General features: G+C 63.8%; 5 protein-coding genes across 8 annotated transcripts in view; 3 read left to right on the top strand and 2 right to left on the bottom strand.

Moving 5' to 3' along the window:
• On the top strand, window positions 1-6,239 carry SPSB3 (splA/ryanodine receptor domain and SOCS box containing 3). Of its 4 annotated transcripts, none has more exons than XM_061209426.1 (7): window positions 1-94; window positions 1,390-1,527; window positions 4,437-4,555; window positions 4,645-4,832; window positions 4,912-5,014; window positions 5,092-5,272; window positions 5,434-6,239. In XM_061209426.1, the coding sequence occupies exons 2-7, from the start codon at window positions 1,463-1,465 to the stop codon at window positions 5,969-5,971; spliced, it is 1,194 nt and encodes a 397-aa protein (XP_061065409.1). In that variant the 5' UTR covers window positions 1-94; window positions 1,390-1,462; the 3' UTR covers window positions 5,972-6,239. The 4 variants fall into 4 exon arrangements, with proteins under 4 accessions (XP_061065409.1, XP_061065408.1, XP_061065410.1 ...); XM_061209425.1 differs by having other exon boundaries at window positions 4,381-4,555; XM_061209427.1 differs by having other exon boundaries at window positions 4,381-4,555; window positions 5,092-5,217; window positions 5,434-5,853.
• Window positions 6,240-6,813: 574 nt separating this feature from the next.
• Window positions 6,814-10,002, bottom strand: EME2 (essential meiotic structure-specific endonuclease subunit 2). Its single transcript, XM_061209843.1, is given in 10 exon segments — window positions 6,814-6,990; window positions 7,077-7,202; window positions 7,204-7,267; window positions 7,444-7,559; window positions 7,733-7,826; window positions 8,004-8,095; window positions 8,800-8,892; window positions 9,304-9,440; window positions 9,641-9,812; window positions 9,925-10,002. Coding segments are annotated over 10 exon segments (1,143 nt in total). The 3' UTR covers window positions 6,814-6,819.
• MRPS34 (mitochondrial ribosomal protein S34) lies at window positions 9,970-11,275 on the top strand. The gene is made up of 3 exons (XM_061210362.1): window positions 9,970-10,321; window positions 10,471-10,513; window positions 10,602-11,275. Exons 1-3 carry the CDS (start codon window positions 10,001-10,003, stop codon window positions 10,892-10,894), a joined length of 657 nt encoding a protein of 218 aa, XP_061066345.1. The 5' UTR covers window positions 9,970-10,000; the 3' UTR covers window positions 10,895-11,275.
• Window positions 11,276-11,370: 95 nt separating this feature from the next.
• On the top strand, window positions 11,371-12,827 carry NME3 (NME/NM23 nucleoside diphosphate kinase 3). Its single transcript, XM_061210363.1, has 5 exons — window positions 11,371-11,645; window positions 11,724-11,854; window positions 12,019-12,120; window positions 12,185-12,297; window positions 12,397-12,827. The coding sequence occupies exons 1-5, from the start codon at window positions 11,600-11,602 to the stop codon at window positions 12,512-12,514; spliced, it is 510 nt and encodes a 169-aa protein (XP_061066346.1). The 5' UTR covers window positions 11,371-11,599; the 3' UTR covers window positions 12,515-12,827.
• A 59-nt stretch (window positions 12,828-12,886) lies between these two features.
• Window positions 12,887-14,561, bottom strand: part of MAPK8IP3 (mitogen-activated protein kinase 8 interacting protein 3) — a 47,443-nt gene continuing 45,768 nt past the window's right edge. Inside the window, exon 32 of the mRNA XM_061209012.1 lies at window positions 12,887-14,488. Within this exon, the coding sequence (XP_061064995.1) occupies window positions 14,367-14,488 (122 nt within the window). The 3' untranslated portion in view covers window positions 12,887-14,366. The remainder of the gene's footprint in view (window positions 14,489-14,561) is intronic.

The following is a 14,561-nucleotide window of genomic DNA, read 5'->3' as shown; positions in this document are numbered from 1 at the left end:
GGCCGCGAGGGCGGGGATTGTTTACGCCTCGCTCGGGAGCGGAAAGTAGGGCACGGCAGGCCGGGCTGAGCGCGGCGGCGCAGAGCGGCTGCAGGTGAGCGGCGGGGCGCGTCCGCGCCTCCCCGGGTCTCCCGGGCCCGGCCGCCCCGCCCGGCTCGACCCCGCTGCGCCCCCCGACCTTTCGGAGCTGCGGGCGGCGGGGCCGGCGCGCCTTTGTTCCTGCGGCGGCATCGGCGGCGGCAGGGCCGGGCGAGGCTGGCGAGGCGCTGCGCCGCAGGCCGGGCGGGGCGGCGGGCGGGAGGAACCCCGCAACCCCACCGATCCTGAGACAGTGCGATGCCTGATGGGGAAGCGACCCCTACTGCAGCGGGGTCAGTCTCGGGGCCGTGCATTGCGCGTGCACGGCCTGGCGCTTACTGTTGCTGCGGCGGTGGCGGGCGAGGAGTAGGCCGGGCCCACTCTGGTCGGTTCCAGTAACCAACCCTGGTCTGCAGACGGGCTCCTAGCCCTCAAAAGCTCTGCCTGCGCCCATTCACTGTCGCCCCTCGGGGTCGTGGCAGGGCCCTCCTGGGGATTTCAAACCAGGGCAGAGCCGGGAAGTAGACGATCACAGAGGGCGACTTATTACTGTAAGTCGGGCATGGAAGTTGAGAGCCAAAGAGGGGAGGGGAAAGCGTTGTGGGGAAAGCGTTGTGCGCGAAGGGCTGGAAAGAGCTACCAGCCGGAACGGGGCCGGAACTTGTAGGCTTTGTAGGATATTGCATTTTATTGTAAGAACAGTGGCAAGCCCTGAGAAGTTAAAAATTCGTTAATTTAAAATTTTAAGATTTGTATTTCAAAAAAAGCTCGGTTGTAGTGAATGAAGTGGGAGGAGCCAGAGCGAAGACGAGTTGTGTGCGGGTGGGGCAGGCAAGGTGGCAGCAGGGGTGGAGAGGGATTCAGGACATGTTTCGGAGATGGTGTGGGGCGCGGAGGGCTGTGAGGCCATGGTGGGAGGGAGGAAAGAAGTGTTGGGGATGACTGCTGTGTGTCTGGCATGAGGAACTCGGAGGCTAGAGATGCCGTTTGTCAAAATGGAGAATGGAGGAGGGGCAGGCAAGGTTTGAGATGCTTGAGGGATGTGCAGGAGGGACACTTGCATTCCTGAGGCCGAGCTCGGAGAGGGGCTGAGCTAGGCATTTGAGAGTCATGGATGTCAGGATGGCATTCCACACTCTCCACCTGGGTTTCGTCAAGGTACTCGGACACTGGAGTGAGGTATGAGCTTGTGAAGAGAGTTCTGGACCCTGGGTGGGCTGGCACAGTCTGGGGGCCAAGTGCAGGGGGTGCTGGGGGACCTACCGGTGTGTCATATGTCTTTCTCTGCTCAGACCTTGTGCTTTCTTCCAGATCCTGCCCACCATGGCCAGGCGCCCACGGAGCAGCAGAGCATGGCATTTTGTCCTGAGCGCAGCTCGTCGAGATGCGGATGCCCGGGCCGTGGCTCTGGCAGGGTCCACCAACTGGGGCTACGACTCTGATGGGCAGGTAGGTTCCAGTGGGTGAGGTGGTCATGGCTGGACGAAACATTGCCTGAACTGAGACTGAAAGAGAAAGATGCCTCCGAGGGCAGAAAACAGGGCCAGCCTTAGCAGACCGTCCCCTGCGTGCGCTCTGCTTCTGCTCCCCCAGGCTCTTCACACTGGTTAAGGACACACGTGGCCCTGGGTGGCAGGACCTCAAAGCATATATTACGTTTCTCTGTAGACTTTTTTCTTTGAAGACGGTGTCAGTGGGTACTTTGGTCAGTTCATTTAACTAAAACTTCTCCATTCCATTTACCCAACTGCTTTTCAAGGGTAGCTGTTGTTACTTCTGTGTGCAACCTTCTGGACGTTCTTTCTGCCTGTTGAAGTCTGTACTCAACGTTTGTGTATATGCATCTAAAAAAAGAATTTTGATCTTTAAAGACCAACATTCCTGAGCCTTTCTGTGCTCAGGACCCTGAGCTCTGCAAGGCCCAGGAACACAGAGGCCGTGAGGAGGGCGGCTCAGCTTTCTGTCTGCAGTGCAGGTTCCTGATGGACCTGAGGGGTTTGCAACCAGAGCCTCACTACGCTGACTCCTGCCACAGGGGCAGGGTGGCGGGGCTGTGTGGCCTCTGTGCCTGCCGTGGGGGGCATGTGGGGAGGGCTTCACAAGTCAGTTTCCTGAACTTCTCAGACCAGAGCTGGGCTTTGGCTCTGCCCTGAGTCACCTCTGTTGTTTTCAGGGTGATCTTCGGGTGACTTGGTTCTGCTCTGTCACAGCCACCCTGCCTGGGTGCCCTGGCTCAGCCAGGTGTCTGGGTGGGGACAGGTGCCTATCCTCCCCCAGCCCTCGGTGAGGGCAGCTGAGTCCCGTGGAAGCACCAGGGCTTGGGGCAGAATTGGAGGCAACATCCTGGGTCCCCTTCCTGGGGCCTCCCTTAGCTGCCTGCCCAGGCCAGCGAGAGGCCCCGGCCTGCATTCCTGTCCCGCCTCCAGCTTCCACTGACCACGTGGCCTGGAGCAGTCTTTTCTCCTGTCTGTCCCTGCCTCTCTGGCTCATCGCTGTGGGATGTGGGAGGCATCCAGGGGCTGGGGGTGCGGTGTCTGATACGCACCTGTGGCTCATCCGGTCACCTAATGGGCCTGGAGTACTTGTGTGCATGTGTGGATGGAGAGAGCGTGTCACCCCAGCACCTTTGAAGGCCGAACACACATGTCCCTGTCTCTGCTGCTCTAAGCTCTCCTTACAGCTTGCGGTGGGGCCGGGTCTGCCCTCTGCACAGGAGGTTGTGTGCTGGGTGCCAAGCAGTGTGACCCCCGGGGCCAGCAGTGCTCAAGTCTGTGCCCCTGGCTCCTGACTCAGTGGGAAGGGATTGTCTCCTCTGGCAGCAGTGGGCCTGCCTTGGCTTGTGGGGGATCGCTCTTCCCCGCGAGCGGGGTGCTTTGGGCCTGCTGCCACTGCCCTTGCTGCTGTCTGTCTCCAACTGGGTCTCAACCTCCTCGCTCCCTGAGCTGTCTCTGCCATCGGTTCCCAGAGCTCCTGTGTGGCACTTGGGGCTGAGTGTAATAACAAAGAAACTCAGTTCTGGTGGGAGGAGGCAGGTGAGCAGGACCCAGGAGAGCGTCAGGGAAGCCTACGAGAAGGGAAGAGGAGAAGGAAGAGGACGCAGCATGAGAGGCTGAAAGAGCCTCTTTGAAGTGGTATCTGAAAGCCATCCGGGGCAAACAGACCCCCACCCCTGCCCCATGGGGACAGGGGTGGACAGGGCAGAGGAGGAGGCTGGGCAGGGAGGGGGTCTTACATTCTCTGATGAGAGTAAGTCTGTGGGCTTTGTTCTCAGGGCAGCAGGATTCCCAGGTCTGAACAGGTCACCCAGACCGCTGTGTGGAGGGCATTTCAGGGGGCCAGAGGAGCACCCAGAGGCCAGGAGAGTGAGGGTGGAGGCCAGAGCCCCACCAGGACCCCAGGCGAAGCTGGGAGGGCTCAGAGAGCAGGCATGCAGAGGCTGCCTGCACCCCTGGGACCTGAGACCCCAGGCCCTCACTGGTCGGCCAGATGTCAGAGCCTGGGTGGGTGTCTTGAGGGGCCCACGTGGCTCTAGAACAGGAACAAGGTGTACAGAGGCACCCTCGCTGGCCTCCAGGAGGGTCTGTGGGTCAACTGGTCCCCGGAACCAGACCAGCTCAGCCTTGGCGTCTGGCCCCTGGGCCAAGATCAGGCCCTCAAGGCTTGGAGTCCGTTCTGTGAGGACTGAGAGCCACATGCAGAGGGCCAAGGCCCAACTGAATGTTTTCCTGCCGCAGCCTGAGACCACGGGGCTCGCTCGTCAGGGTCCTGTGATGGGGGTTGAGAGCACACCCTTGCACGGACAAGGGGGCCACGGCCTGAGACACGTGTGCAGGCCCTGCCACGGCCATCGGCTCCCCTGGAGCCCAGCTGCTGCCACGGGGAGACCAGGTGCCTTCATTAGGTCAGCAATGGACTTTGCTGTCATGCTCCCGTTTATCACAATCTAGATGTTCTCTGGACAATGACGATGGCTAAGCATGCAGCCCCGTCTTGCGGCTTATTAGTGGCTGGGCCTCCGGGGCCCTCTACTCCACTCCCAGGAAGCCACCAGCGTGGTAGGCCTTTGGCAAGGAGGCCCCCTTGCAGCTCCTGAGCCAGAAGAGGTGTCCAGGGTCACTGTGGCTGTCTGGCTGAGCCCTTGAGACCTGAGGAGGCCCTTTGAGGCCAAAGCCCCAGATCCCTTTCTTGGGGTGTCCAGCCGTTCACCCGTGGGCCTGGGGTGGGTGGCAGGGCAGGTGGGGGAAGGGGTCAGTTGGGCCGGCAGAGGGCAGGAGGTGGGAACAGCTGGCCCTTTCCCCTCAGCACAGCGACTCAGATTCCGACCCCGAGTATGCATCTCTGCCGTCATCCATCCCCAGCGCCGTGCCTGTGACCGGGGAGTCCTTCTGCGACTGTGACAGTCAGAGTGAGGCCTTCTGCGGCAGCCTGCACGCTGCCCACCGGGGCAGGGACTGCCGCTGCGGGGAGGAGGACGAGTGTGAGTGTGAGGGCCTGCGACGGGTGGGCGGACCTCCAGGCCGGGGTGGGCGGGGGGAGCCTGCCAAGCCTGGGCCTCTTCTCTCGCAGATTTTGACTGGGTCTGGGATGACCTGAATAAGTCCTCAGCCACCCTGCTGAGCTGTGACAACCGGAAGGTCAACTTCCACATGGAGTACAGCTGTGGCACAGCGGCCATCCGGGGCACCAAGGAGCTGGGGGAGGGCCAGCACTTCTGGGAGATCAAGATGACCTCGCCTGTCTACGGCACTGACATGGTAAGTGGCCGGCAGGGTGGGGGGAGGGGTGCCGGGCACCTTGGTCCCCAGCCCCCTCTGCCAGTCCCGCTGTTCCCAGATGGTGGGCATCGGGACATCGGACGTGGACCTGGACAAGTACCACCACACGTTCTGCAGCCTGCTCGGCCGGGATGAGGACAGCTGGGGCCTCTCCTACACGGGTGCGTGGGGTCCGCAGGGTGGGCGGGGCTGGGGGGCCCTGAGGCTGCAGGGCTCACCCCGACCCTGCTGCCCCCAGGCCTCCTCCACCACAAGGGCGACAAGACGAGCTTCTCCTCCCGGTTCGGCCAGGGCTCCATCATTGGCGTGCACCTGGACACCTGGCATGGGACGCTGACCTTTTTTAAGAACAGGAAGTGCATAGGTGAGGGCGTGACTCTGACATGTGCCTGCAGAGCGTGGCTGCCACTGAGCTCCTGGTGAGGTTGAGGGCCCTGAAAGGCCGTCCTTGCAGAAGCCTGAGGTCCCAGGGTCCCCAGAACCGGGCAAGGGCGGGGGGTAGGTGGAAATCCCAGCATCCTTCGTCCCCTTAGGAGAGCCTGAGCTTAGGGTTCAGGCTGTGCCACCTCCCCACCCCCAGGAGTGGCAGCCACCAAGCTGCAGAACAAGAGGTTCTACCCGATGGTGTGCTCCACGGCGGCCAAGAGCAGCATGAAGGTGATCCGCTCCTGTGCCAGCATCACCTCCCTGCAGTACCTGTGCTGCTACCGCCTGCGCCAGCTGCGGCCCGACTCTGGGGACACGCTCGAGGGCCTGCCCCTGCCGCCCGGCCTCAAGCAGGTGCTGCACCACAAGCTGGGCTGGGTCCTGAGCATGAGCTGTGGCCACCGCAAGCCCCCTGCGCCCTCGCCCACAGCCAATCCCAGCAGCCCCGAGACCCGGCGCTGCCAGAGGAAGCGCTGCCGAAGGACCTAGCTTGTTTCCCAGTGAAAACTGCCTTCTACAGCTGGGATGGCGTTTTCTCTGTTTCTCCCTTTGGACCACCCTCCAGGGCAACAGGAGAGGGAGGACTGAACCAAGGTTTGTCTCGGCTGCCCCCCTGCCACCCGGCTGGGAGAGGCCTTGCTACAGGGGCTCCGGGGCCGTTACCCTGTGATCCGGAGACCCGGACTTCCTAGTCTGTCTGCTTCCTGTGCCGGGTGTCGGAGCAGCCACTTTCCTTCTCAGAGTCTCTGGGGAGCTGCTGCCCCAGCATGTCTAGACTCGGGCTGCAGGCCTGGGAGACTCGTCTGCTGCCTGTGAGGAGGACGGCTTCGTGAGAGGTCGGCTCTTCCTGCTGTCGCCGCCGGCCTTGGGTTTTTCTTAACTTGCTTTGCATGTTGTCAGCTGCTGTTCCTCTCGTCTGAGGCTGAAAACGACCGTAATAAACTTAGAGTTTACGTCTGATGCTTACATACCTATGGAACGAAAGGGGTCGGACCGAGGCCTGGGGCTGACAGGTGTCCACAGCTTTTCTCCTGTTGGGGGGGGGGGTCACAGCACCCTTGAGGAGTGACAGCCTGGTTCTTTTTTCTCCCTCAACACCTTGTCTTAATGCTTCTCTTTTCTGAAGGTGCCCGCCTCCCCTGCCCCCGCAGCCTCCAGGTGACCGGCGTTTGCCCTGTGGGGCCCTGAGGCGCTGCCCAGCCCTTCCTGCCTGTCCTAGCTGGCTAGCAGCCCCTCTGCCAGTGTGTACAGGGCCCAGGGCATATGAGCCCTGCCCCCATCTTCTCCAGACCTTCCAGCCGGCTTGGTATCTCCTGGAGAGAATTTCCTCTTCTGCCCATCCCAGTTATGCAAGAACTTTCTCTGCTGCCCCTCCTGCGCCATCTTGGGGTCAGACCTGCCTGAGAGCCCCGGTGCAGGTCGTACTGGGTGTCTTGCTCCCGCACACCACCGCTCGTGGTTTCTAGTCTGTTCCCTGGGCGGGCTGCATTCAGTCCTGCCAGTAGGTGGGAGAAGGGCCCGTCTGGTACCACAGGCGTGGTCAGGAGCCCAGGTCCAGCAGGAGGTCGGGGTTGGTGGTCATCAGGAAGAGGCAGATGCGGCGGGAAAGGTCAGGTCCCACCCTGTGGGGTCGCACATCCTCGCCCATCTTCACAGGGAGGTCAGCCAGGAGGGCTAGGTGCTCCTGCTCCATGCCACAGGCCACGTACACCTAGGGCAGGCACAGGGATGGGCGGGGCAGGCCTCGGGGACCTGGCCTCCATATCTGGGAGTCTGGTTGGGGGGCGGGGGGCCCACCTGTTGCAGAAGGCAGGGGGAGGGGAAGGCGGCGACAACAGCATTGGCCACAGCCGGGCTGACGCAGTTGAACTGCCTGATTTGCTGCCACCAGGCCCCCCGCAGGCCGGTGCCATCTCTTGCCACTCTTCTCGGCTGCTGCCCAGCGCCCGGTGGTGCAGAAGGAAAAGGCCCCAGACTCCCGGGACTGCCTGGGAAGGGGAGGATGCAGAGAAGTGCCTAGACTCTTCATCACCTCTCCTGAGCGCCCCGCCCCCAGCTCAACAAAACCCTCAGCCCCCTCTGCTCTAGAGGCCAGAGAGGTGCCACCCCGCCCGGCACTCCCACCCCTCCCGCTGCAGCCCCCAGCAGGGTGAGGGTCACACACTTGAAGGGACGCTGGGTGAGGGCCTTGGTGAAGGCACACACATGCTGACTCAGCTCCTGCCAGGAGGCCACCAACAGCACATCCACGTTTGCCCAGAGCTGCAGGAGCACCAGGGCCTGAGAAGGAGATGAGCCCGTGGGTGTGGGTCAGAGGGTTCCCATGGGGGACACCCAGCTGCGACCAACCCCACGTGCCACCCACGTGCCAAACCAGCCCCTGCTGGGTCTTGGAGAGCAGCCCAAGGGCCAGAGCCCATGCCAACCATCTGGCCCAACCCAACTGTCCTCACCTCCTCCACCTCGGGCCAGCCAACTGCCACCTTGGCACGAGCCACCGCTGGACGCTCTGGCTGCCATATCTCCTGGGTGCTGGACTGGTAAGACCTATGCAGAGGTGACCGTCCCTCTGGCTCCCCACCCTCCATGAGTTCTCCTCCCGCCCCCAGAGCCCGCCCAAGGGAGAGGGTTAGCTGTGACACCAGCCCCCAGGGCCACCTCTGCCTTTCGCCCGAACTCTCCCATCCCAGGCAGGCTGGCTAAGGGTGTTAGGGTGACCGGTACCACAGGTAAACATCCAGCCCAATGACAGCCAGGTGGAGGCAGGCAGGGCTCTCAGGAGTGATCCAGGGCACAGAACAGGTTGGGCCACATGTCTGCAAGCCAAGAAGGTTTACCACACCTGTTCCTCGGGGCTGCGGCAGGCGGGGCCCACCGGCCACCGCCAGTTTGCAGGAAGCAGGGGAGTGAGCCCAAGAACAACCCCGCGGTGCTGGGAGGAGACAGGGGTGGACTCCTCCGCCCAACCAGCTCTCTTTAGAAAACCAGCTCTGTGCCTCCCACATGATCAAGAAGATCTATGAAAGAATCCGGGCACACCCCAGGCTCCTAGCAGAGTTGGACTGAACCCTCCTCCCCATTCCTGGTCCACCTCTGCACCCCAGCCTGGCATTTGCTTGACATACACAGGTGCTTGATAAACGGAGAACCTTGAACTCTAGGACCTGGCAGAGGGTCTAACCTAATGACACTCTGGTGCAAACATCAGCTGAGCAATCTCTATTTCTCCCGCCAGGCGGCAGCTGAGCGGTTGGGTGTCACAAGGTGGACTGCACAACCAGCCTGCAGCCCTAGTCCCCAGGCCCCCTCTCAGCAGTTTACCACCTGATTTCTGACTCAGTTCTCAAGAGAACCCTCCTTATCCTGGCTTCTACCCTCAAGAAGCAGCCGTGGCTCCCACCTGCTCCCAGGCCAAGAGCCCGGCTGGCTTCCCCCATCTTACCCACAACATCCAAAATAGGGAACCCAGCCCCTCCCGATCTGTGGTCAGGGATTACTCCTTCCTCCCTCCCTCCCGCACCTGGGTCAGCTAGACAACGCCCTGCAGAAACTCCTCAGGCTCCAGCAGCAGCAGCCGGTCCTGCTCATCCGCAGCCCACACCTCAGGAAGCACCTGTGGGAACATACAGGGCACTGTTGCCCACCCTTGGCCTCGTGCACCCCGGGCCATGGCCTGGGCACCCGAGGAGTCCTGAGGCTTGCGCAGGTTCTTCCCAGACCGCTCTACAGAAACCTAGCGTCCCACCTTCTACTGAGACTAAAAGCAGCACAGGTCTGCCAGGCAGCAACACCTGTGGCCACAGCCTGGCTGGAATGGAGCATCCCTCACCAGCAGTTGCGTTCAGGCTCTGGATCTCAGCCTGCAACTTACCAAGAGTGGCCTATGCATCACTCACTCAGCGTTCCCCGTTCTCAGTTTACTGGTAGGTAAAACGTGCACAATTGCTGCAGCTGCCTCTCAAAAGAGCTTTGTCACATAAAACACCCAACCCAGGGCTGCATTCCGTAAACCCAGGACACTCACACTGAAGGGGCAAGGGTCTGGCTTCACTCTGCTCCACCTGAGGCTCCAGGCAGGGCGCTCGGGCTCCACGCGGTACTCATAGCCCAGGGCGTCCAGAGCCTCCATCAGGATGTCGGCACCGGCATCTTCCAGAATGGCTGGATGGGGCAGAGAGACAGTCAGCTGTCACTCCATCCTTCCCCCACAAGAGAACACTACTTGGGTGGGAACAGCAGCCCCACAGCCTGCACAGCGTGTTACCAACATACTGATTCCCGTCCGGCTCCCAGAGCGCAGATAAACAAGCTCCCCAAGGCCGAGCTCCCCACCCCGGGCCGCTGCCCGCGCCCGCCCGCACCTGGGTCCACGAGCACCGCCAGGCGCCGCACGGCTTGCTCGGGCCGCAGCCGCCGCAGCACCTCGGCCGCCGCCCTGCGCTCCTCCGCCGGGTCCCGGACCCTGGCGGCGGCCTCCTCGCCTGCGGGGCCCTCGGTGTCCGAATCCGAGATCTCCCAGGTCGGGGGCTGCAGCTATCCCCGGCCCCGGCGCGAGCCCCCGCCCGTCCTAGACCCAACCCTCGCCATGGCCCGCCCGGCCTCTTCTCCCCTTCCGGCCGCGCCCGGACGCCTTTGCGGGGGACACCCGCCGCTTCCGGCGTCGGGCGCGCCCCGCGGCGCGCGGTGGCATCTTCCGGTCGGAGCGCGGAGGCTGCCCGGCCATGGCGCGGAAGAAGGTGCGGCCGCGGCTGATCGCCGAGCTGGCCCGCCGCGTGCGGGCCCTGCGCGAGCAGCGGGAGCGGCCGCGCGATTCGGAGCGCTACGCCCTGGACTACGAGACGCTGACGCGGCCGCACTTGGGCCGCAAGCTGCCCGCGCGAGCCTGGGCCGACGTGCGCCGCGAGAGCCGCCTCCTGCAGTTGCTCGGCCGCCTCCCGCTCTTCGGCCTGGGCCGCCTTGTCACGCGCAAGTCCTGGCTGTGGCAGCACGACGAGCCGTGCTACTGGCGCCTCACGCGGGTCCGGCCCGACTACACGGCGCAGGTGCGTGCACGGTGCCCACCCCTCAGCTCCCGGCACCGCGGGGCACTACTGTCTCCCCTGCGCACGACTTTGTGGGACAGGATATCCTGTCGCCCGAGCCCTGGGCAAGCGAGCTTTCTGAGCTGATCTCCTCCCCACTTGCTTTGCAGAACTTGGACCACGGGAAGGCCTGGGGCGTCCTGACCTTCAAAGGTAAGGTGTCCAAACCCGGTGGGGAGGCTGCCGGCAACAGATTGTTCCGCCAACGTGTGTGCAAGAAGTCTCGTCCTTCTTTCCCCAGGAAAGACGGAGAGTGAGCCTCGGGAGATAGAACAGGTCATGTACCACGACTGGCGGCTGGTGCCCAAGCACGAGGAGGAGGCCTTCACCGCTTTCACGCCGGCGCCGGAGGACACAATGCGCACTGTGCCCTACCCGCCGCTCCTCCGCGCAATGATTCTAGCAGAGCGACAGAGAAATGGAGACACCAGCACGGAGGAGCCCATGCTCAATCTGAACAGGATACGCATTGATCCCTGGGACTATCCTGAGAACCAGGAGTCGAAGAGAAAGACCAAGGGCACCGCAGTCTAAAATGCCAGAGCGGTCAGGCTGCCGCCAGGGTGCAAGCCAGTGGCCACCATTTTCGGTTACACCTGAATCAGCCCCCTGGGAGCTTGGATCCTACCTCCCCGTGACTTGTTGAGGTTCTACATTTTCTTGGAAAAGGGTGGGGTCAGACCTTGCACCTTGTGTCTTTCCTCTGTTCCCGCTGCCCCAACACGCAGATCTGACTGAGGGGGCCTCGCAGGAGGTGGCTGCTGGGGGAAAGCCGGAAGCAGCAGGGCCCGCAGGTTTGGAGCCCCGGTGCTGGCTCCTGTCACTTCCACGCTGGCTTCCCTCCCTATGACCTGTTGCCTCTGCCGGGACCCAGGTAGAAACTGAACGCGAATAAAGGCACATGAAGCAGCCCTGGGATGTGGCTTGTTTGAGTTTGGGGTACCAAAGCGGGCTCTTGGCAGGGCTGTGGGGAGGAGCAGGCTGACACTGCTGCTTACGGCCGGGGGGTGAGAGGAGTGCCGCGCAGGCGCCCGGCGGTGGGGAGACCCGAGGGGATTCGGGAGTCACAGGCGCGGCCGCAGAGGTCCCGGCGTCGGCGTGAACGACAGGCACCCCCTCTCCGCGTCCACCGAGGTGGCGGCGCCCGGCGACGAGGCCGCTTTAAGCACAGGCCCCGCCCCGGCCCGCGCGCCGCCCCCGCCCCGGCCCTCGAGCCGCCCGGGCCCTGCTGCCGCCATCATGATCTGCCTGGTGCTGACCATCTTCGCAAACCTCTTCCCGGCGGGTGAGCGGCGCGGGCCGGGCGGGGCGGGTAGGGGGTGCGGCCGGGTCTGATGCGCCCCGACCCCGGCGGTCCCCACAGCGTACACCGGCGTGCACGAGCGCACCTTCCTGGCCGTGAAGCCCGACGGCGTGCAGCGGCGGCTCGTGGGCGAGATCGTTCGGCGCTTCGAGAGGAAGGGCTTCAAGCTGGTGGCGCTGAAGCTGGTGCTGGTGAGGGCCGGGGTCCCCAGGCGTGGGGAGCGGGACGGGGGGGTGGGGGCGGGGTCCCCGGTCGTGGGGAGCGCGGCGGGGTGGGCTGCAGGGGGAGACGTGGGTCCCCGCGCGTGGGGGGTGGGGGTCCCAGGAGCACGCGGCCCTTCCCCTTCCCTCCCCAGGCCTCGGAGGAGCTGCTGCGCCAGCACTACGCCGAGCTGCGTGAGCGCCCTTTCTACGGGCGCCTGGTCAAGTACATGGGCTCCGGGCCGGTGGTGGCCATGGTGAGTGCTGGCTGGCGGGAGGGCGGCGCGCTGACCCCGTGCTGACCCCCGACCCCGTCTGCAGGTGTGGCAGGGTCTGGACGTTGTGCGCGCTTCGCGGGCGCTCATCGGGGCCACGAACCCGGCCGACGCCGCGCCTGGCACCATCCGTGGCGATTTCTGCATCGAGGTCGGCAAGTAAGGCCGGTTCCGATTCCCCGAACTGGGCTGCGCGGGGCCCTCTGCCCGAGCTCTGTCTGCTGCGGGCCTGCGCTCACGCGCGCCTCTCCCGCACAGGAACGTGATTCACGGCAGCGACTCGGTGGAGAGCGCCCGCCGCGAGATAGCGCTCTGGTTCCGCACGGATGAGCTCCTGTGCTGGGAGGACAGCGCCGGGCACTGGCTGTACGAGTAGCCGGTCGGGCAGATGTGCCCGTCTGCAGTGGGCTGTGGGCGATTCCGCATCCTCCAGGCCCCGGAGGTGTGCACACACGTGGGCCCCACCCGTAGGAGCTCAGAATACCCTTCCTGTGGCAGGGGCACAGGAGGGCAGGTGGTGCACGCCTGCGGAGCTCTGGTTGCTCCAGGCCTTCCTGTCCTGGCTGAGGTTCTCAGGAGGCCCAGCCCAGCCTGCACCCGTTTACAGCACGTCTGGAATGCGGCAGGGTGCCACCCTAGTACTTGGCTTGTCCCAGTACTTCTTTTTATAATAAATTGAGAAAAATTTTTGTGTTCGAGTTGGTTTGGGCCCAGGGACACAGAAGCATGATGTTAAGACATTTATTACTTACAGAGCAGATATGTAGGTTCACTTGCAGGACCAAAGCCTGAGGAGAATCGTGTCACCCAGTTGCACCCACCCGGCTAACCCCCGAGTCACTTCAGGCCCTGTGAGGACAGACAAGGGACTTGACGTACATCACAGTGGAGAGTGGCAGGGTGGTGGGGAGAAGCCTGCAGCTGCAGGTGGCTGCAGCGGTGGCCAGCTGGGCTCGTGGGATGGCTGCCCAAGATCTGTGCTTCTCTGGTGGGAGGTGGGTGGGCAGCAGGACCTGGGGCTGCCCTGATCGGTGCCTCGAGGAACAGGAATAAGGCCTGGGCAGGTGGGGGAGTTGGCAGTCCAGGACGGTGCCCCTCAAAGCAGGCAGGTGCCATCGCCTAGAGCCGGCTGGAGGCGGCTCCTGTCCTTAGCCCTTGGGCCTCTGCTCGGTGGCGTATCATCAGATGCCCTCAAGGGAGCAGGCCACACCGCTTACCCCTAGGCACTTAGTAGCGTGTCTTGGGAGCTGGGCTCCTTGGAGACTGCACAGGAGGCAGGCCCTGGAGCACACCTTTCCCCGTCACCCTGAGGCTGAGCCTACATCCAAGGACTGACCCCGGGAGAGACCAGGGGCCTCCCCTTCTTCCTGAGGCTTGGGCCTGCCCTGGCAGCCTGAGAAATTCCACCCTAGGGGCTTCCGGGAGGGGTGGGACTCAAGGGGCCTGCTTCTACAAGGTGGGTGTTCGCCCAGGGAGAGCTAGCAGGGTCGGGGAGGACACAGGTCAGTGAGGGCCGGTGAGAGCCTGCCACACAGGACGATCACGGGGCTTGAGCGGGATGAGAGTGTGTGTCTGTCTTCTCAGGCAGCTGCCCCAGGGAGCCTGGTTACGTGCTTTCATGCCAGTTCCCAGGGTGGCAAGGATGGGGGAGGGGGAGCCCAGGGAAGGCTAGCAACTGGGCCAGCTCCCTGAGGGTTGGACCCCCACTCCCGTGGGCAGCAGCCAAAGGCAAGTGGACTCCGGGTGGGAAGACTCAGCAGGGTGAAGTCCCTGCTCGACTCCCTGGAGAGATCCTGGGAATGAGTGACTGGAATGGGGAGCCCAGGGTGGAGCTCGGAGCCACCTGTAGGGGCTTCCCTGGCCTGACCCACCCTGGGGTTCTGCCTCGCTCTGGCCCTGAAGTGCCCTCGGGCCTGGAGGGCTTTGGGCTGGGTGCCAGCCAGGAGCTGCTGGGGAGAGGGTGTCCCGAGAGGCTCTGCCCCTCCCTGGTCAGGACGCCACCCTACTCCCCGCTCCCAGCCAGACCCTATGCTCTCTGCCAGCTCATGGGGAGGCCCGGACCAAAGGTGAAAGCTGCAGGTTGAGAGGCTAGAAGTGGGGTGGACGGGCGCCTGGCTGCCTGCGGGCAGGCTGCCCCCTGGGTGGGCGGTGGGCAGGTGGGCGGGGCTGTATGTACACGTGGCAGGTGGCATCAGGCGGGGCGGGGCGGGGTGGCGGCGGCCGCAGCCTCACTCAGGGGTGTAGGACACCTGCCACACGATGATGTGGCTGCGCTCGGCCTTGGACAGCAGGGGCTTCACCTGGCTCACGTCCCCTGCAACCTCCTCAGGCTCATCGTCTTCTCCGTCGCCTGGAGAGAGCACAGCTGCCGTGAAGCGGCCACCCCTGTCCGGGGACACCTGGGGCCCCGGCAGCGCCGACTC

Source organism: Eubalaena glacialis, chromosome 13 (genome assembly GCF_028564815.1).
Source record: "Eubalaena glacialis isolate mEubGla1 chromosome 13, mEubGla1.1.hap2.+ XY, whole genome shotgun sequence".
Lineage (NCBI taxonomy): Eukaryota > Metazoa > Chordata > Mammalia > Artiodactyla > Balaenidae > Eubalaena > Eubalaena glacialis.
Note: the sequence above shows the minus strand (reverse complement) of the source record. Positions and strands in the feature narration are given on the sequence as shown.

Bases quoted from the DNA above. Each gene is read 5' to 3' on its own strand.
- SPSB3 (XM_061209424.1), top strand. From the start codon at position 3,771: ATGCAGAGGGCCAAGGCCCAACTGAATGTTTTCCTGCCGCAGCCTGAG. The intron at 3,980-4,436 runs GTCAGCAATGGA...ATCCATCCCCAG, and splicing joins AGACCAGGTGCCTTCATTAG to CGCCGTGCCTGTGACCGGGG. The intron at 5,273-5,433 runs GTGAGGTTGAGG...CCCCACCCCCAG, and splicing joins TGGCTGCCACTGAGCTCCTG to GAGTGGCAGCCACCAAGCTG.
- MRPS34 (XM_061210362.1), top strand. From the start codon at position 10,001: ATGGCGCGGAAGAAGGTGCGGCCGCGGCTGATCGCCGAGCTGGCCCGC. The intron at 10,322-10,470 runs GTGCGTGCACGG...CTTGCTTTGCAG, and splicing joins GGCCCGACTACACGGCGCAG to AACTTGGACCACGGGAAGGC. The intron at 10,514-10,601 runs GTAAGGTGTCCA...TTCTTTCCCCAG, and splicing joins GGGCGTCCTGACCTTCAAAG to GAAAGACGGAGAGTGAGCCT.
- NME3 (XM_061210363.1), top strand. From the start codon at position 11,600: ATGATCTGCCTGGTGCTGACCATCTTCGCAAACCTCTTCCCGGCGG. The intron at 11,855-12,018 runs GTGAGGGCCGGG...TTCCCTCCCCAG, and splicing joins TGGCGCTGAAGCTGGTGCTG to GCCTCGGAGGAGCTGCTGCG. The intron at 12,298-12,396 runs GTAAGGCCGGTT...TCTCCCGCACAG, and splicing joins TTCTGCATCGAGGTCGGCAA to GAACGTGATTCACGGCAGCG.